A 20,741-nucleotide genomic window follows, 5' to 3' on the forward strand; every position below is an offset into this window, starting at 1 on the left:
TGGAGTCTTGCTCCGATGCCATCACTCAGCTCCAGCCGCCCTGGCTCGAGGCAAGCATGCTGACTGTGCTTTGGTAACATGGGCAAGACCTAATCACACTGCCTTGAGCCATGACCAACTCAGGAAATGCATCCCATCCCCCTCTGCTTTTGCTCTGCATGTTTTTGTGATTGACATCACAGCTGTGCTCAGGTGCAGGGCTCACCCCCACCTTACGCCTATTAAAGGCATCTCGGGCAGCCCCATTCGCTTGCTGAGGTACCTCCATAAACAGCTTATCCTGCCCCTCCACAGAGGATGGAGACGGACACTCCTCGAGGGAGCAAGTCAGACACTGAAGTGGACTAACTGACATTTGGGATTCTCTCCAAGGAGTATCAGCAGTTCCAGTACACGGGCTCCTCAGCTAAGCCCTGCATTACCTGGGGTGAACCAGGGGTCAAACTCTGCCCAGGAGCAGCTGTGCTCCTGAAGAGGTCCCTGGAAGCCCTGCAGGACAACCCACTAGAGGCTTCGGCATGGAGGAGAGCTGCTTCCCTGCTGGCAACCAGTGTGGAGCGTGCCTGGCAGCCCAGGCCTTGCCTCAGACTTTCTCCATTCCCATAAGAGACACATGACACGGCGTACATCAGCACTCTCCTGGTGCTGGCAGAGCTGTCCTGGCACCACAGCCTTGTGCAAGGATGTTGAGAACTCCCTAAACCCAGAGCAGCAGTCACCCTGACATTGGCATTCTCCTCTTCAAATTATAATCCATCAAAAGACCAACCGTCCCAGGTCACCTCTGTACAGCTCTAACATACCCAGTGGGTTAAAAATTAATAAAAACCTGACCTCCTCCAATCAAAGCAATGAGTAATGTCAGAAACAGCCTTTTGCAGGCTCCATTCTTCATCGATCCTTTTTTACTGATCTTTCTCACGCATGCACGCACATTTTCCATTCTTTTTCCAGCTGCACTGCACGTTTATACCAATAGAAGTGACTGGTGGAAAATAATTCAGCTGTAGAATTAAAGCAAGGAGAGATAAATGACCACACAAACAGACCAAGAGGTAAATGTCAGTTCTCATATTTAATATTTTAATAATTTTGTTTGCAACATTTACCACATAAATCATCTAAATAAATAGATGCTGTACAGTCTCTTATCCATATCAGTACAAAAATAAAACCACACTTTGTGTCAAATTATACTTGAGCTTGCCCTCCCTTTGCTATTACAATCTCCTTTTACAGCACATACTTGCTCAGAAAAGGCATTATACTCTGATTGGTTTGTTTGGAATTGGTTTACTCCCTATTTCCCCCCCTCCCCAAATACATTCAATTAGTCTGTACAAAAGCTAGAAGCTCATTCTGTGCAAAAAGGAAGCTTTCTGTGTGCAAAGACTCCAATACTCTAGCGTGCTGACGGAACAACAGCAACAACTGAAGAGACAGGAAGAAAAATATCGGGGACCCTCCCCTCTAACTGACCCTGTCATCCCCCATCTTCCCCCCCAACAGAAAGGGAGCACACCAAATCAGTGTGCTAAAGAGTATGAATGATGTGCATACACTGAAGGAAAAGGTTGGTGCTGAAAACTCAGTGAGAGAACTAGGGTGTCGTCCCCCCACACTGTAGAGCTGGCTAGGTAAGGAGACTCCCCTCAGCCTGCTCAAAAGGTTCTTGAGATACACAGAACAAAAGCTTCATCTAAATTATTTTATTTCTTTTGTTGCCATTCTGTTGGAGATGAGGTGAGGAAATGGCTTCTGGAAAAATCCAGCAGCTACTGAATACAGCTCCTGGTTCACCCTCCCTTCCTCTCCCCACTCCCTGCAAAAGGACAGACATCTCCCCATTCTTCAATTAAGCTAATAAGGTGCAATTTTTCAGACAGGAAACTATGAAGATGTCTCTGGAGCTGCGAGATATGGTCATAGTTCCAGACCAGGACCACACCAACTGAAACTCAACTTCATTTTTCCCTTTCCTCAGTCAAAGGAGGTGGGGAGGGAGGAAGCCAACCTGCACCCCAAAGGTGAGTGAGGGACTTAGCAGGTCTCCCCCACTCCCTCAAGGCGCCCTCCGTTCCTTGGCATGGCAGAGCACACTCCCCTCCAGCCATGGTAGGGAGGCAAAGGGCTGGGTGGCAGCTCTGGAAAAATGATAAGGAGCAGCCCGCAGCCTGAAACAGATACATCTTTTGCTTTTCAAATGCCACTTTTAGACAGACGATAAGGAGTACTTAGCACTCCTAGTGCTTTGCATTTCCAAAGTGCTTCAAAACATACTTCAGATTTAAAAGCAAAAAAAAGCTACTTAACATTTTGACAGATTTGCAAAAAGCTGCTTTGTGCTGACACTACATTTTCTGGTTAAAAAACCAATAATAATAATAAAAAAAGGTTTTTCCACCTCCTCCTCCAAAATCCCCCTCCCAGCCAAAACTCTACTACCCCAGTAAAGAGATAAGCTGTGACAGAGGTTCCGAGCAGTCTTAGCAGCTCTCCCTTTCAACATCTGACTGGCACTCTCAGAGAAGAACCCCTACTATCTTTGCAGGGCAGCCCACAGCAGACAGAGGCAACCTCAGCAGCAAAGCTTCTACTCCAACCTGACTTTGTAGCAATCCATCCCCTCTCTGTCAGCCCTTATGTGCTCCAACTGAGCTCTGCACTTCTCCACAACTATCAGTTAACTAGGGATCACCTCCTAACTGCTCCCTGTTCAGCCAGTGTACTTTAAGCAATTAAGGGTGAAAGAGGTAGAAGAGAAAAAGGGATCATCACTACAGCAAGTGCTCATTACATGAAAAGGATTTGAAGGGTCTGAACTCCATTTTAAGTGATTGCTTCTCTCCTTCTAATTGTCCCGGCACTGTTTTTAGGTCTTCCCATCTTGACCACCTGCTTGGGTGGAATCCAGGTGGTTCAACATCCAGAAGGTTCATACTTCCTCTGTGAGGGTAGTAAGTTCAGCAGACAGAGGACAACATAGCCTCTTGATCATAAGCTATTGTCTCAAAACAAGTTTATCATACCCTTCAGGAAAACCTTTATGACAGGCATGGCAGAAGCAACACGCTCCTTTTACCTGTATGTGCCAATGCTATGCATTCCCATGTAGAAGTTACCCTATGCAAGCTGTTAATGTACACATCTCCCTTGCATTCCCAAATGGTAGAAGACAGATACATAAACGTAGCAACCATCACCTCCTCTCCACAGGCCCTCGCAGAACTCCAACAGCAGATGCAAGGGATCAGTTTCACAAGTTCTTTGTTTCTAACACACCTTCTCTCTCAACTACCAGCTTACCCAAAGGCCTGTCCTCAATCACCTAGTGAGAGCAACTCCGAAGCAACTCTATTCCTATCTTCCCTGACTGGAAGCTGCCCCTACTATCTTCCCAGAAAGGCCCACTGCCCTCTTCTTCCTAGGCTGCAGGTAAGCCAGGGAGGAAGAGAAGATGGGTAGATACCAACTAGCTTTATAAAAGGAGGTTTTTGCACTTTCCCTACTTCAGAAGACAAAAAGCTTAAAGCTAGAGAGGAGAGGAAGGGGTGGAGAGGTGATGGTAGACTTTGCTTTACTTAAAACACAGATGTGGCTGACAGCCCCCGCTGTCTTCCGCACCCTGGCCTCTGTTGCGGCTACCACAGAGGGTCCTGCATGAGCTACCCTGCCTATTTTTTGACCTGTGTGAGGCCTCCTTTCTCTATTCCAGTGAAACCATCAAGCAGCACTAGCTGGTGTACAGCAGGAAACAATACTGGGGCCAAGGGCCTCCTGTGAGGTGAACAAACAATTTTATACATTCAGTCACAAAACACCAGAGGAACAATTCCGGACAGTTTCACAACACTAATAACAAAAAAAAGCCATTCATTTCTCAATAAGCTTCTTTATGTCTGAGGCTCTGACATAAACAAGAGTCAATTCACTAACAAATTTGGGCTTATTTTGGCAAATGGAACTGCTTTTGGGTGTTCTCACAAAAATATCCCGGCCTTGCTTGGAAAAAAAAAAAAAAGAAAGAAAAAAAAATCACCTTGGTCTAACTTCACAAGCAGAAGGGCCCCCAAGCAAATGCAAGACAATATGGAGCATGCAGGAGCTACGAGGCTACTTAATGCCACTATTTACGCATTAAAACTTGCTGTTCCAAGGCATCACTTATATATCAGAGCAATAACATCTAGTTTATAACCATTCAGGACAGAGGAATATATACCTCACTTTCCATGTATTTTTTTTAAACACAGTGTTAATAATAAAGGCTTTCCAGTCTCATGAAGCCCCTCAGTTCTGTCATATATACAGCGAGTTCACTCTGAGATCTATGAAATAAAAACCTCTGTTTCCCAAATGCTGCTGGTAAATTCTCACATGGAAACAGTTCTAAGAATGACTATTAGAACCGTTCTTCTCTGAGAAGGTTGCTTCTTGTGTACAGTTCAGTAATTTCCACTGGCTGAAGTTTGTTTTTCTTGTTTACAGCCATGGAGCCAAACGAAGTATGGGAGAGTTAGCCCATTTCTATTCTCAGCTTGTGCTTCAAATAGAATTATTAAACTCAGCTTCAGCTGGATGCTATTCTGGCTCTTCTAATCAAACGGAATGCTTAACAAAGCTTCGAGCACGGTATCTGATTTTCACGATATGTTTGTACAAGAGGTCCCAATTCAATTTTCATGTTTTGGGTTGAACTGGCAGATGGACAGCACTGGGGAGAAGAGACAAATCCAGACAACCTCTCTTGCCATCACTACTAAAACCCCCAGACATCTCTACACCTGCAGAGATGGAATAAAGCTAATTTTAAACTCCCTGAAGACCAGCTCTACCAAGGAAATTTACAACAATATGTCACCAGACAACATGGAACAGAGCCATGTTTTTTTAAAAAGATCAGGAGAAAAATCTTCTCAAAAAGATCTTTAAGATAAACAAGAATTCATGAATGTCAAAAAAAAAGTCCACGCCAAAGAAGTAACTGCTTAGTTTCCTACCACAAACTCCTCTTCACACCCTCCTCCCCCAAACCCACGCACATGCAGCTTGTTGCGTCTTAACTCGATTATAGTTAACTCCTCATTGACACAAAGCAGCACTGCAGCCAGGTACTTTGTTCCACACTTTGTGCAGCGAGATGATTAGTCACCAGCAGAACACAAGCTAGCCTGATCCAAAAAATGATTAAGATATGAAGCTGTGGGTGGATCCTCTTTGAAAGACCACCACAGGTCTTTGAAAACCCCACTGCAAGAGGAAGAAAATATGTTTAAAGAAAAATGCCAAAACAAAGCGTTGAGAAGTGTCAGCTGGCGAGTGGAAAGAAAAGCAGAAGATGGAAATCTAGTTTATTAGGACAAGCTCTTTCCTGCCGCAGGATTGGTATTGCTTCCGATGTCAGCAGAAGCCAGGAACTTAGTAAATAGGAAGCTTTTTTTGGTGTATTTGTACTCTGAGATGGCATCAGTTGATGAATTAGAATAGAGAAACCAGATCCTATAAATGCCACAAAGATCAAGCAGGGTGAGCTGCAGATCAAAACATTTTTTAAAGAAAGCTAAAATATTACGCTTCTGCAACCATCACTACCTGACCCGCTACAACCCACAGGAGTGGACTCAGCCATGTGCTGTGTCCACTGGCCACAACAGAAGAGAGATGCAGGTATTCAGCACATTTGGCAGTTGTTGGGAAGAGGGTGGGTGTGGGGGGGTGACGATAACAACACTGTCTGACCCCACATCCTGCAAAAGAGGGTGCAACTCCAGACACAGAAGCCTCGCTCTGGACACCCACGTTCAACAAACATCCTGTGCCTGCATGCTTACCTCATCAGTTTGCCCTTGCTAGCTACTGCAAGCTTCTTTCCTACTCACTCTTCCTCCCACCTCGTAATTCCCCCCCCCCAGCTTCCACTTCTCACCCTCTCAGAGTTCTCCATAATAAAACTCCCATCTTACTTCTTTTGAGAGACAAAAGGTCAGCCCAAGAATTCAAGACCTTCCCAGAGGTCCTGAAACTGCTGTGATGCAGTGGAAGACAGGCTTGCTCAAACAGCTCTGAGATGGAAGGGCAAATACTAAATCTACACTGAGCTGTCCCATCTGAGATAAAACCTGCTTTTAACAAAAACCACAGGGGCAGTCCAAGAACTTTGCAAAAAGTAGATGTTTGGAGGACCAGAAGCCTCAGAGCTCCAAAATTCTGCAGGCCAGCAGCCAAGCCCCTCATAGGAACACACTAAGGATTTCCACAGGTGGTCTCACAGCTCAGAAGGCTCATAGCTTCATTTAGAATAAATACAGCATATAAGAGATGCTTCAGGTGGGGTGGGGTGAGGAAACAAAGGATTTGAGTACAGAAATCACGACAGTAGCCAATGTTACCCTGCAGACCCTGTTCTGCAGTTCCCACTTCAGACTAGCTTACTTTTCTTGCTTTCCATAGGAAAAGGTCTATATTTAAAAAATTAAGTTATTTAAATAAATTTTGCTTTTAAAAATGGAAGAGAACATGCATGTGCAAGAACAGATGCTATGCTAAACTACCAACTCAAAATACAGCAATTCTTCAAAAACCTCAAAGTGTCACAGGCAGTCCAGCACAAGGCATTTTTAAGTGCAAGATTAGGCAGGGTCTATTGAAATGCAGACCACTTTCCTTGGCAAAGATTTTTAAGCCTTCCAAGGGGAAGTTCCTATCAGCAAAGTAGGATCACAGATACTGTGAGGAGACTGGAGTCATGGAAGAATATCACTCAGGCAGTACAATCCAAGAATTCTCATTGCTAAGAATTAAGAATTTTTTTCCCCTCTTCAAATCTAATACATGTCTTCCTCACATGTAAACATGTTGTTTACCTTGGATCTCTCTAAGGGATCCAAAACCAGAATTTGCTGCTAATCAAGGTCAATTTCTAGCTCAGTTCTGCCCAATTCCTGTGTCCTGGGCCTGTGCCAGTTTCTTGAATATCTTTGCAGTGCCAGGCAATGCTTCAGTTGTCCTATTAGCCCCTCCTCCCAGGGGAGAGGAGTCAGTTTTCAACCAACTTATTACCACAGATTCAGGGCAGCATTTGTTATTAATACTGAATTTGGCAAAGGGTAAGAAGACCCCACTTTCCATAACGCATTCCTCACACAGCAGAGTCGAGCCTGGAAATCCTGTTTAGCATATACAGAACGGTATGTCTTGACTGTGCTGGGTTTCTGAGCTTTTAATGAGGGCAAATTGAATTTGCGTTGCCAATTTAGATTTCAGAGATGCATTTCAGTCTTTCCGCATGATCAACAATCAAAGGGAGAAACCTCTGCTGTCTATACGGACCCGTGCTGCAAAGACTGACTTACCACAGACAGGCAAATAGGATTCTGAAGTCCTGACAGCAGGCCACAGGGAAAACAGCACTGGAGAGAAAGTCTTAACAGGCTGGAGTTATCTACACAGGTAGGATCCATTGCGTCTCACTGCTGCAGGAAGAGAGGGAGGAGGAAGGTGGGAAGAGCAACGCACAGAGATGTATCTTTATCCAAGGGATATCAATTGCAGAACAAGGCAGCAGGCTAGAGATCCAGCTCTCTTTCCACCTCCACATGCCCTCTCCCCACAAATGCAGCTGCCGCCACTTGACAGGATAAAAGGCGAATTGTTCGGCTTGCTGCTTTCACATCAAGGAGGGGAGTCTTTGCCAGGGAAAGGGCTGTCAGTTTTTCAGCTGGACAAAGCAATGACAAACACACACCCCCTACACTGCCCTTTTTTGCGTATCTGAAAGGGGGAAAAGGAGAAAAAAAAAAGTCTCTGTAAACATTTTAAGAGGAGACATTTTGGATATTTTTTTTCTCTTAAGGGATAACATAACCCTTCCCTAGCCCCACCCTAAAAGCACTGTTTTTGGGGAGCACTGCAAACAGAGATTCAGAACTGTGCACTCCGGTCTCGAAAGAAGCCCTCAGCCACTTGTGCTTCTCTGAAAGTGACGGTAATGGAGTTTGCCGTGATGTCTGTCACTGTCACTTCACTGGGGGGCACAGTGGGGATCCAAGGGAGACTGGCATCCACATCTGCTGCAGAAGGAAAGGCAGATAAGAGCATGTTAGTGAGAGGAAGGTGAGGGAGAAGGAGGGAGGAAGCAGAGAGGGAAGGGAAGGATGGAAAAACGGTCTCCTTTCTGACAAACAGTAGGTGAAATCAGCCTGAGTCTGCACGTTACAAAGCAAGAAAGAGCACGTGCAAGCCCTCTCCTCAGAGGCTAAGGGAAAATGGGAGGATCACAGCAGGACATAATGGGAAAAGGAAAGAGTAGCAAATGTGTCCAGACACACAGCGGCATCACAGCAGCCCCAGAGAGGTCAAAAGACCTGCAAAACCACTCAGCTCATCTAACCATCCACAATTCCCTGATACCTCTCACCCCATCTCAACCCCTAATTGGTTTTGTGTCACCAAAGCACACTCATCCTGCTGTGAGCTCACCTGTTTCTAAATGCCCTACCCTGCTTAAAAGTCAAAAATCAAACACTCTAACACACACTCTTCAGAAACTCGTATAGGAGTCAAAGGGATCCAAAATGGAGGGTCTGCCTTCATAGTGCACCTGCAACGCAGCCTGGGTGTGATTCTCTCAAAAATCTGCCAGTAGTGCTCTGTGGAAAGGCTGATCTCCCTTTCTCATAGCCTTCCTTTGCTTCCAGACAGCTCCATACAGGAAACCCAAGCACTCTTGCACTTTCTCACTGTATGAATAATTATCAGTCCTCTGCCACCTAAAGCCCCACTTCCCCCCAGCCTCCAGAGAATGCCACATGAACAGAGAAAGGGGAAGGAAAACACATCCTCTCCCTGTCATTCTACCTGTACTATATCCCTTGTGATTCCAACCTGGGTAAAGAACAAGTTCCCTTAAGAGTATATTTCCTGGCTTCTGTCTCAAGCACCTGGGGTGCCTACTTTCACCTCAGAACAATAACAATAATCCCCCCTAACAATAAGTGCAGACCATATGTCAAGGGGAGAACAAAAACAGTTTTACAATTCTGTAGTGCCACTCACTCTTATGATCCCAAAGTGGTTTAGAGCCCCACGCTTCTAGGGGAGAACAGCCCCACACACTTGTCCACGGCCAGGATGTAACACTGGGCTCCTCTGTGCTACTCCCATTGCTGCCTCCCTGGATTCTGGGTACTGTTCCAGTCCCTCTCAGAAAGGAAGGAATAGCTTTGATTCCCAGAACACAGCCCTCTCCCTAAAATCTGCCTAATCCAGCCTGGCTAACAGCTACTCCTAGCAAGGAGTAACAGGATTCCCTCAGCTACTACAAGCAGCATAAGCCCCATTTTTCCACTCCTCAGGAAAGCTACGCCTTCAGAAGCTCTAATAATGCAAGGATAGAGTTTCCCTGGTAACTGAGAGCAACACACACATCCCACAGCCCTCCTGCACAAGATGCTGGTATCCCTCCCCAAAATGCCAAATGTGCTTGGACATCTCCTGTGCCCACACTCATGCTGCCTACTCAGTGGGATCAGGCAGGAGTTACCATCCTCACTTTATCTCTCTCATCCCCCCCTCACATAGCCCTACAGCAAGAGACTATAGAGGGGTGTGGAGAGGAAAGGGAAGGAGGGGGCAGGGGAGTGCACTGTGGGTTCCTAGTGGCATTTCTGTATGCTTCTCAGACCACCACTATGAGAGGAGTTCTGGTGTCCCAGCTTGTCCACTGCCAGTCAAGCTCCTTCGAGCCAAGCAGCAGGTTTAGCACGTGTGGATATGTGGACAGAGGCAGAGTTCATCACTATCACACCTCTGTGTCACCTCTGCTGGGAGGAAACTGTAAGAGGGGAAAAATTTGCAGTATCTTCTGCATGTTTTCTAACACTGGGAGGGGTATCATGGATGTAGGACTACAGAGGCAACAGCATCAAAAAAAACCAGATTAATCTGTGCTCTTCAAACAAGAAAGAAACCTTGCAAACAAGAGGGTCATAATATAAGCCAGTGAGAGCCGCTCGGAGAACCTGACCTAAAGCACAATCCCAGGAGGAGGTAACTGAGGAGGAAGAACACAGACTATGTGTTCACATGCTCCAGAACTTCACAGCCAAGGGGTGTCTGGCCTTACCTTCTTTGCTGGTGTGCTGCATGGCCTCCCAGTCCTCAGGGCCCTGCCTGGCCTCTAGGCCCACTGCATCATTCAGGAAAAACTCATGCCTGCAGTTTCGGTTCTCCAGGCTCGCCATGCGGGGGAACTTCTTCCTGGACAGTCGCAAGTACTTCTGGTTTTTGCGTTGCTTCCGGAGAGAGAATGGCAGGACTGCTCCCCCAGTCTTCTCTGGGAACTCTGCCTGCCCTGTCTTGGCTCCTGGCAGGCTACTGTCTCCTCCTCCAAATCTCCGTGCAAGAGAGAAACAGAGCTTCTCCTTTCCCTTATGGGCACTCCTCAAGTCCATGCCATACAGCCGCTGCCAAGACATCAAGAAAGGGTCAGAGCGGACATCTGATCATACAGGCAGGGCTCCACCCTGGGAGCCAGGAAACTATTCTTTGTTCAGGCCCTGAACATCTAGATGAGCTGCTTCTAAGGTATGCTGCTTCTACAACACCATTTCTCTCACCTCTTCAACTGCCATCTAAGCTCTTCCTAATATAGGCTTCCTAGGATTGGCTGCTTTGCTTGGGAACATGCTGAAACTCTGCTTCCAAACAGTGGCTATCTTTGACTTGATGGAAAGTTCAAGCTCAGCATAAAATTAAGAGAACATACAAACCAGGTAACCTGCAACCACTCGAGCCCTTACTTTATAAAATTCCAGTTCAGAGAGCAAGAGCTGTTGTTTTATTTTGTTTTGCTTTTTTAAAGATAAATTAGCTAGCTCTTCAGCTAACAGGTTAAAACTATCTGCCTAACCACTGATTTCATGGTGGTGTGTTTGCTTGTTACCTCCAATTCTGTCCATGCAACAGCAGACAGTTCCCACATCCCTGACAGCAGAGAAGCAGCACAGCAGCTAAGAGTTAGGAATACACAGAAGAGCAAGAGGCTACCTGCAGTAGGAGGCGCTTTGGTTTGGGGCCTCTTTTCCTGTACCCTGATGCACGGTCTCTCTCCTCCCTGTGAAAGAGGAACGCAAATCAAACTAAATACTAAATATCACAGTATAAAACCTAGTTGGGACTTCAACATTTTGCAGCACATCTTCCTCAATTTCCTTCACTAAAACCCAATGGTGACCAGGGTGGGCTTGGAAAACATCCCAGAATTTCTTCCTGTAGCAGTGAAAGCCTTGCAATAGGGGAATTTCTCTGACACAGCTGATGAGGGATGGGTTAGAGAAACGTATTGCCTCACATCGCTCCAGTCCAGCTCTGAACCTGATTAAAACCTGAGACTGATGGTTCTTTGGCTCAATGCTGCCAGTTCTTTGCCTCATTTCCTGAACAGTGCCAATCAAAGCTGCTTTAACCTCGTCTTGTCTGTTTCAACCAACAGCAGGGTTGAAATCAAGCAGGATTCATTGCCATACATCTCATCTTTGACTTACGTAGGGACAACAGGGCACTTTATGCATATAATGAAATAAAGACGGTATTTCTTTTCCTGTGTTCAGGGAAAGAAAGAACACGCGCCCTTACTTTTCTTCATAAGCCACTACCAGGCGAGGGTCCAAGATATGATCCTCTGGCTCCCATGTGCTGTATCTGAAGAAAAACATAAGGAATAAAAAGTAAACAATACTTAAATGAAACATTCTCTCCGCAGGCCTGCTACCAGTGTGCTGCAGCCCTGGATACTGTCTTCACCAGGGTCGGTGGGGCCTGCCACAACATTGCGAGAGCTCTGAGGAATCTCAGCCATTCCCTCCCCAACTTCCCACAGACACCACCTCCCCTTCCCAAAACAGGCAGGGCCAACCGTCAAACAGCTCTTTGTAGGAAAACAGGGAAGACTTTCCTCCCCAGGGCCCCCTCTACACTGTTCGCAAAGCCTGTGCAGACACTCGCAAACTGATTTTAAGTCCATGCCTAAAGAAGGTTTCATCTGCAGCATTCCCTCAAATCCAAAAACCCCATAGAACAATGAGACGTGATCTGATACTGCTTTCTGAAAAATAGGTCTCTCTTAATTTAGAGTGCTCAAAGAGTAAGTACGCTTCCTCACCTGCATTATTAATTACCTCTAATCACTGAAGCCGAAAGTATTCATTTAAGAGTTTAATTTTTCTCCACTGATGCCGTTCAACCAAACATGTTCAGACCTGGGCTCTGGGGCAAGCTGATGGCCACTTGCCAATGCCTCCTCCTCCAGCTTGGCTCCCCCTGTGGGTTGTTCCTACGGACAGAGCTCATCGGTACTTTGTACCGGCGCAGAAGGAACCATCTGCACTGCGGGCAGGGCCACCAGCACTGCTCCAAACAGGCTTCATGCTCCGACAGGAGCTGTGAACAGCATCACTCACTGCCCCAGCTCCGTCCTTGATAGCCAGACAGCTGTGACAAGAGCCAGATTTCAGGAAAGGACTGAACCCCATCCAGCAGGCAACTCCAAAACTGGTCACCAAAGAGCACACTTGCACTTAACACCAGGGAGAGGCAGCCAAAAATTCCCAACGTGGAAGCCGAAAGGATCACAAGGTGGTCCTTGTGGCATGTTTGCTTCTAAGAGGTCATGCTTGCACAGAAAAGATGGGTGGCATGTCTCTACTGTACAAACTCCAAGGCAAAAAGGCAAGTCTGAAACTCAAAATGCCTCAGAACACTAATTTTCCTGGAATGTGAGGTCCAGGCCTGGAGGTAAAGCCCCTTCCAGACCCCAGGAAGGAGGACCAGAGAGGAGTCACTTCCAGGTGTGCAAAGGTGCATTTGTATCAGTGCCTTTAAAAGCGAGAAAGCATTTCAGGATGTTTACATTTCCGGATGAAGCACAGGCTGCACATGAGAGCACACGATACATGCCTATATGTACACGGGGGAGGTGGTTTAGGAATGTTTTTCCCTTTCATCTCTCTATTAGAGAGAAGAAAGGTACTGAAAAACAGGAACATTCCTGGAGAACGGGTCTAGAAATGAAAACACAATTCTTTTACAAAAGGGAGAAACAAAAATATGAAATTCAGATATTCCAAGGTGCACTGCACATCAGAGAGTTAAGAGCAGACGTCTTCATAACCAGCTGATCTCTCCCTCCCTCCCTCCTTTGCTCATGCCTCCTGCAGCAACCTGACTGTGAGCTGTCAAAGCCAAGATGATGTTTGAAAAGAGGAAGGTTTCCTCCCAGCTGCACGGATTCTGGCACTCATCCTACAAATTTAAGAAAAATAACACCACGAGAGGGGGAAAAAGTCATCAGATTGCTTTTCACGGGCAGGAGAAGAAAGGGGATTTGCTTATAAAAAACCCCTGGTGGGTGTTGCCGTTTTCTCCGCAGTTCAGATTCTGGCTTCGCTGCAGTAGCAAAACACTGCATTTAAAAAAAACATGGTTGAATTTGCCACGCGCGCGCGCACACAGAGCTTTATATATGGGTACACACAGCCCAGGCTGCAGCAAACTGCAGAGAGCAGGCACTCTGGAAAACATAGATCATATGATCTTCCTTCCCCCTCCTTCTACTCCTCCTCTTCCCCCTCCCCTCTTAACTCCAAGACAAGTTGTAAACAAGCTTGTAGCTAGAATCAGGTTGTCACTCCTCCATTCCCTCACTCCAGCAGTGCAATCCAGAAATCTGAGGTGCAGGGCATGAACAAGAATTTTTTATTAAAAAGAGGGGGGAAAAGTGAAATATGAATTACACGTGAAAGCAGTAAACTACCGACCTATTTCCTTCTATGATGCTTCCAGTGGGATAATAGGTACAGAGATTACAAAGAGCAATGCAACAAGGTTGGGGAAGGGAATGAAGAGAAACAGGACATGGGATGAGCAAACAGACAAACAGATGCAAACAGCCTGTGGTGCTGCATGCTATCCTGGGCATATGTAAGTTCAGAAACAAGGAACAGAGACTGCTAATGGGATGAAAGTGACTTCAGTGCTCTGAGAATCTTAGTTTAAATAACCCAAACCATTGAGTAAATAGTTAAAATGCTCTTCACATTTGGAGTTTGGGAGAAGAGCAAAGGTGCTTGGACATGTCACAGCATCAAAAGGAGGGAACCCTGACATCACCTTGCTCCCTGAGAAGCTGTGCTTTAAATTCCCAGAAGAGTTTCTGTCTCCCCCAGAGTTCCAAGGTGCAGGACAAGGAAAGGCAGCAGTTAAGAATAAAGGCTGCTCTGTCCAAGGAAACATTACGCTATGCCTCAGCTCACCTTCTTGACAAGGGACTTTACAGGAGAAGGACTGCAATGCATTTGTTCAAAGGCGAGTGGGATAAACATCAGTATTCTGGCCAGAAGCGGATGGGGCCTCACAGGCTCCAAATACATGTCCCACCCTCTATCACCGATTAAATAAGACTTGGCTCCTTAAGGCTGAAGCAGTCCAAGAAGTGGCCCGCACTACATGGCAGCTGGTGCTCAACAAGTGCACAAGGTTACTTCAACAGCAGGACTTACAGTCAAGAATAAAGTCCCCTCTCCCACCACCACCAGATAGGGGAAGTTGCTTGTATTTACATATGCCCTATAAGCATAAGGATTAGGCACGAGGATTGGGCACGTAGGAACACATTTCAGCTTCTTGGACACCAGGTACAATCTGTCAGAACCATCCTAGTGGGCCCTGCTTTGCAGCTGCGAGGCCAAACCCGTAACAAGAGGCCCCCTTTGCTTAGCAACACACAGAGCAACTGCATGTGTAACGCTGTTGTACCCACCCACGTTGTGTATGTACACACACAATCACAAACAGAAAAGCAAAAACAGGGCCCCATATGGGTTGGCCAGGAGGCTTTTCTACTAGGCTGCTAGCTGACATAGTAATATTCTCCAGTTACCTAATCTTTCTAATCTCAAAGCATTTTACAGACTGTTTAAGCACAGACCAATCACTCTTCTTCAGAGGCAGCTGCATTTGAATAAGAGAAGTATCTGTAAACAGTGCACAGCAATGCTGAAAAAAAAATGCCTCTTTTTTTTCCCCCTTTTTGCAATGTAGCAACCAAAGTAAAAGCAGAAAAGGCACTCATAAAAACAGAAAGTTTCGGACAAGGAAATGAAGGCATGGCGGTAATGTTCAAGGGGCAAAGATCACCTGCACTTGGCTACAATCAATAAATCTGAAACATGGCCCCTTTCTGTTGGTGAACTGCAGAAGGAAAGCAGTAGGACAACCAGACAAGACCATCAACATGTATTCTATTTTAAAAGACTTCAGACAGCTCTAAAAATAAAGTAGGGTCCTCTTGGTGCTGACTCAGAAAAGGAGGAGTCATTCCAAGTTCAGAAGAATCTGGGTTCTTTGTTGAACTCATAATGAATTTAAAAACATTTGTATCTAGAAAGCATCTCAATGAAATATTTCAGTGGTGGCAAAAACCAGTCTGAATAGACTGGCAGGCAGTTTGTATTCCTTAGCTGCCAATTCACAAACAGATTTGGGTTTGGTTTGTGGCTCTTTGGTTCTGTTTATTGTTGTTGAAATGAGGCACAAGCGATTACCCATCATGAATGAGATGCTCAATTGCAGAGACACAGTGTAAGCTATTACTGAATATTAAAGTCAAAAAAGACAAGTAAACACAACTTACTTTGGGGGCCATCCTTTCCACTTCACCAGGTATTCTACTTTCCCCTGAGGGTGGAAAAAGGAAGAAGAAAACAGATGAACTCTGCAACAAAATACAGGCTACAGTATGAAATGCAACCAATCAATGGGACTAAACTCCGCAACCAAAAAGCTCGTTTCCTATCACTTTATTTTCAAAACAAAGACGCTTCCTCATTCAACTACACTTGCTATACTTTTTTCCCTAGAATGCAGTGGTGTTTAAGCATGCTTGCACTCCCATCAGCTTGGAGCACAGCTTTGCAGAAGTCTTGCAGGCAGAACACTAAAAGTCAACCAGACAGTAATACTGAACCTTTCCCACATTTACAGACAATCCTACAAGTCAGCACGCATAAATGCAAGAGGCAGATGTATGCCAGAAGCAAGTGTCAGATGAATATTTTTTCTAAGCAGAAAGAAGAAACACAGTACTTCAGAACCTATGAAGCATCTCTGACATGTTCCTTTCCATTTGCTACACGCTCTACTTAAACCCTGTTCCATCCATCGCAGGCACTCATCTTTTCGACCCAAGCTCACAGCTGAAGTTCAGAGCTATCCTTTTACTTGCTCACTCCAAGATTCAAAAACAAAAAGCAAAAAAACCTGCAGTGATTGGAAACCGTGCTCAAGGGCTCAGCGAGCAATGTGTACAACTATCAAAATGTTTAATGTTACGCTGAGGGGTTTGTTAAGCACTTTCCAAAAGCACGGCACAGGCCTTCGTGGTGTAGGACGACCACTCTCCAAGAGGCACTGCTGCAGCCGCAGACACCTTTACAGGAGAGCACAGCAAGGAAAGCGCTCGGGTACTTGAGCCAAAGAACCGGTTTCGTTTTCCTCATGGGGGGGTTCGTTCATCAGCCTCCCAAGATTGGAAAACACTGCCCTATAAGGAACTTTCCACCGGAGGATCTCTACACACTGCATGCCTACAGGTTAATCCTTGCAACACCCTGCGGGGCCCGGAGGGCTTCCAGGGCCGGGGAAACGGAGTCACGGGAGCCTTCCCAAACGCTATCCGGTTTGGGCTGTTCCGTCTGCTGTCACCAGCGCTCGTCCTGCAGAGGCTGAACCCCCCCGCACCGACAGCTCCCTCTCTGCCCCGGAGACCCCCGGGCCAACGCACGTGTCCCCCGCTCGCCGGCCCGGGCAGGTGCCGGTGCCCCCGCGGCGCGTGGGGGGACGTGACGGGGACAGGGACGAGGACCGGGCGGCCGCGCGCGCGCCCACCACGCCCCCCTCCCGGTGCGCGGCGGGAGGGGCGGGGGGGATGTCCCGGTGCGCTCCCCCCGCCCCGCCCCACCGCTGCCCACCTTCCGCACGCGCTTCTTGCGGATGCTCTCCACCGCGAACACCTGCTCCCCGATGGCCGACAGCTCCATGCGGCGGGAGGGACGGCGGCGGGCTGTGCCTGCGGCTGTGTCTGTGGCGGCGGCCGTTCCCCGCCGCTCCCCCTCACACGCCCCCTCGCGCGCGGCCGCGCCCCCGCCGCCGCTTTAGAACCTGCGCAACGTTTTCCCCGGCGCGCGCGCGAGGGGGCGGGAGCGGGGGGCAGGGAGGGAGGCAGGGGGGCGGTGCGCGAGGCCGCGGCGGGAGGCGCCTGGGGCGCCGCTCCTGCCTCTGTCCCCCTGCAGCCCGGGGGAGCGCCGTGAGGGAGCGCTGCCCGCCGCAGCGGAGCGGTGGCATTTGCGGGCGTTTTCCACAGGAACACGGCCACCGGCGGTCGCGTGCCGGCGGCGGCTGGGGAAGCGGCGGCCGGCGGTGTGGGGGCGGGAGCAGCGCTGCGGCAGGAACCCGGCACGGTTCCTCTGCCCGGGCACCCGCTGCAGGTGCCGTCGCCGCGAGGTGCCTGTGACGACCCACCCTGAAGGGGAAGGGAATGCCCGAGGTTCATAAGTGCTCGCGGCGGAAAGGAACGACAAGAGCCGGAGGGCCCGCGAGCAATCGGAAGGTTTTATTATTAAATTACACACTTGGAATGGAAATCAGTACGTTAGTCCCCTGACCTACTATATAAGCACACGGCAGTGGGTTTTGGATAAAAGGGTAAGAGGGAAAGGAAGAGAGAAGAGATGAATTAAAGAGGGGGGAGAGTGAAAGAAGAAGGAAGGAAGGAAAAAAAAGGAATAGAAAGAGAGAAAGAGACAGAGAAAGAGAGAGAGAGAGAGAAAAAGAGAAAGAAAAGAAAGAGAAAAAGAGAGAAAGAAAAGAGAAAGAAAAGAAAGAAAAAAAAAGAGAAGAAGACAAGAAAGAGAGAAAAAGAGGAAGAAAAGAAAGAGAGAAAAAGAAAAGAAAGAAAAGAGATACAAAGAAAAAAAGAGAGAAAAAGAAAGAAAAAAGAGAGGAAAAGAGAAAGGAAAGAAAAAAGAGAGGAAAAGAGAAAGGAAAGAAAAAAGAGAGGAAAAGAGAAAGGAAAGAAAAAAAAGAGAGGAAAAGAGAAAGGAAAGAAAAAAGAGAGGAAAAGAGAAAGGAAAGAAAAAAGAGAGGAAAAGAGAAAGGAAAGAAAAAAGAGAGGAAAAGAGAAAGGAAAGAAAAAAGAGAGGAAAAGAGAAAGGAAAGAAAAAAGAGAGGAAAAGAGAAAGGAAAGAAAAAAGAGAGGAAAAGAGAAAGGAAAGAAAAAAGAGAGGAAAAGAGAAAGGAAAGAAAAAAGAGAGGAAAAGAGAAAGGAAAGAAAAAAGAGAGGAAAAGAGAAAGGAAAGAAAAAAGAGAGGAAAAGAGAAAGGAAAGAAAAAAGAGAGGAAAAGAGAAAGGAAAGAAAAAAGAGAGGAAAAGAGAAAGGAAAGAAAGACTTATTTCTACATATGTAACTACCTTTCTCCCAGGAGTGTGCTTACTTGCTCCTCTCTTGTGACTGTGTGCCACTGGGTGCTGTTCAAATGCTAAGTCTGAGATGGGGTGAACTTGACTGTACAAATGGCAAATATTATACAGTAAGTGTGGTAATTTTAGTAATTTAGTTTGAAAGTGTTCATTTTCACACAACATACTGTGTCCACAGGTTGGGATTGAGTAACTGGCGTGGTGCTTATCCTTGCTGCAGCCATTTAAGAACTCAAAGTCCACTATCAGGGAATCATGACCCTTAGGATAACCATTAAGCAGTTTGTAACATGGTTTTGTTACTATAATAGCATAGCTGTTGAATATTCAAGTATTTTATACTGTATTGTAAAATTAATAATAAAAGCTTTGATCTTCTTTTTAATCCTTCCTTTCTCATATTCTTTGTGTTTTAGAGGGAATAGAGAAAAATACTTAAAGTAAAATTTTCTTTGTTTCTCAAAATTAAGATCTTCAGAAAAAGTAGAGATAAAAGATCAGAACACTTCTCTGAATTGCAAGGATCTGCTTTTATTTGTTTTCCTCACACTTGAATCTGCTTGTTGCAGTGTAAAACTGGAAAATGGAAGAAACTATGCTGCAATGACCACATTAGGATGAAATAAAAGAAATAAATAAAACCCACAGTCACAACAAAATTTCAGAGTTATTATTATTTAAATTAGTGATAAACTGTTGCACTTCTTAGTCTAGGATATTTACAATTTGTTATTTAATATATGTCTCTAAGATCAAGAATATATGCATATATGTATATATATTAAGAACCTTTGTTAATAGTTGCCAAAGGAGTTCTCAAAACAAATTGTCCTGCATTTTGATCTCAAGGTATAATACTCTTGTTATAAACAGAGATACACAGTAAGAACCCACATACTTGGTATTATCAGTACAATTTCCGCCTGATTATTCCCTTCTTTCTTTTTGCTTTTTCCACACCAGCAACTGACCCAAGTGAAATTTAAGCAATATTTACACCAGTTATGTTGCAGCTTTCAGAAAAGCACTCATTTGTCTGGAAGGATGAGGGATGAAATGTGTCCGCAAAAATGACATCAGCATGCAGCAAAGTTCCAGGCAAATCCCATGACACAACAAAAATAAGTATCCCTTGTTTGCTGGGGAGTTTTTCCATTCAAGTCTTCCTCCTTCACGGAGGCCTTTATTCTCCCATGTGGTCGTACTAGCTGCAGTGAAACCAGCGTAAGTCAGGACAACACTCCCCTGGCTCTTCAAGTGCCTTTCATACCAGAACACGCTGCTTGGGGCTTGTTGTACTTTTCACAAAATGCCTCGTGCCAGTCTGGTCAGGGTTTTGTGGTGTGTTTTGTTTGTTTGTTTTTGGCAGAGTATTTGGTTTGGGGGTTTTTTGCAATATTTTGGACAAAAATGTTATTTTTTTAAAGCAGTTACACCACAGTGACTTATCTTTCTACTAGTAGTTATAATGTAATTTGAGTAGGTTTTTTCTTTTGCATTGGCAACCAAAACCTGAACCCTGAATCTGAAGAGCAAGAACATCTCCCTTCCTCCCACCCCATTCCAAGTTCTGAATTACCATTAAGTGAATGTTACTAAGCCATTCATAGGAAATAATTAAGACAAACAATTTAATCAATCAAGTTTTTCAGATCTTACAGCCTGTTTAATAGTACTTTAAAAGCCATTCTGTGATAAAAGACCTTTTTTGAAGTATATCAAGAACTAGATTACAGAAATCTTTATTGGAGTTGTTACCACTAATTGTACAGTCACACTAATATATAGCAGTGAACTCCATGTGCAGAAAACCAAAGCAAATATTGAACCTTCCTTAGTACAAATTCAGAGACCCAGATCCAGGAGGCTTTAATCAAAATTCCAATTAACTTCAAAGAGTTTTACTTCAGTAAAAATTGCAAGTAGAATCTAGTACGGAAAAAAAATTACCATTTTAATTGCTGCTAGCCTGATTAAACGATTCAGCTTCCAGTTGATACAAGCACTTACATTAACACTAAAAATTTATTAATGGTCATTTATATTCTACAAATCCTAATCCTGCCAAAGATTTTTTTTATTTTCCCAGAAGACTGCAGCGAAGATCAGCATAGCTCAAAAACACCCAGCACATCCCGGAAGAAATGATGCTTGATGAAGCTTCAAGAAACGACCTTGCAGCAGAAGCCAGCCCTGGCAGCCTGCGAGTA

The 20,741-nt window shown here is 45.7% G+C and overlaps 1 protein-coding gene across 3 annotated transcripts; it reads right to left on the reverse strand.

The window, feature by feature from the left end:
* Window positions 1–1,056: 1,056 nt before the first annotated feature.
* CBX7 (chromobox 7) lies at window positions 1,057–17,620 on the reverse strand. Of its 3 annotated transcripts, XM_064655128.1 has the most exons (6): window positions 17,025–17,243; window positions 15,689–15,732; window positions 11,635–11,700; window positions 11,047–11,113; window positions 10,124–10,463; window positions 1,057–8,069 (listed from the first exon to the last, which is right to left on the reverse strand). In XM_064655128.1, the coding sequence occupies exons 1-6, from the start codon at window positions 17,091–17,093 to the stop codon at window positions 7,921–7,923; spliced, it is 735 nt and encodes a 244-aa protein (XP_064511198.1). In that variant the 5' UTR covers window positions 17,094–17,243; the 3' UTR covers window positions 1,057–7,920. The 3 variants fall into 3 exon arrangements, with proteins under 3 accessions (XP_064511198.1, XP_064511197.1, XP_064511196.1); XM_064655127.1 differs by lacking the exon at window positions 15,689–15,732 and having other exon boundaries at window positions 1,057–8,066; window positions 17,025–17,620; XM_064655126.1 differs by lacking the exon at window positions 15,689–15,732 and having other exon boundaries at window positions 17,025–17,620.
* Window positions 17,621–20,741: the final 3,121 nt, after the last annotated feature.

Source organism: Pseudopipra pipra, chromosome 5, assembly GCF_036250125.1.
Source record: "Pseudopipra pipra isolate bDixPip1 chromosome 5, bDixPip1.hap1, whole genome shotgun sequence".
NCBI lineage: Eukaryota > Metazoa > Chordata > Aves > Passeriformes > Pipridae > Pseudopipra > Pseudopipra pipra.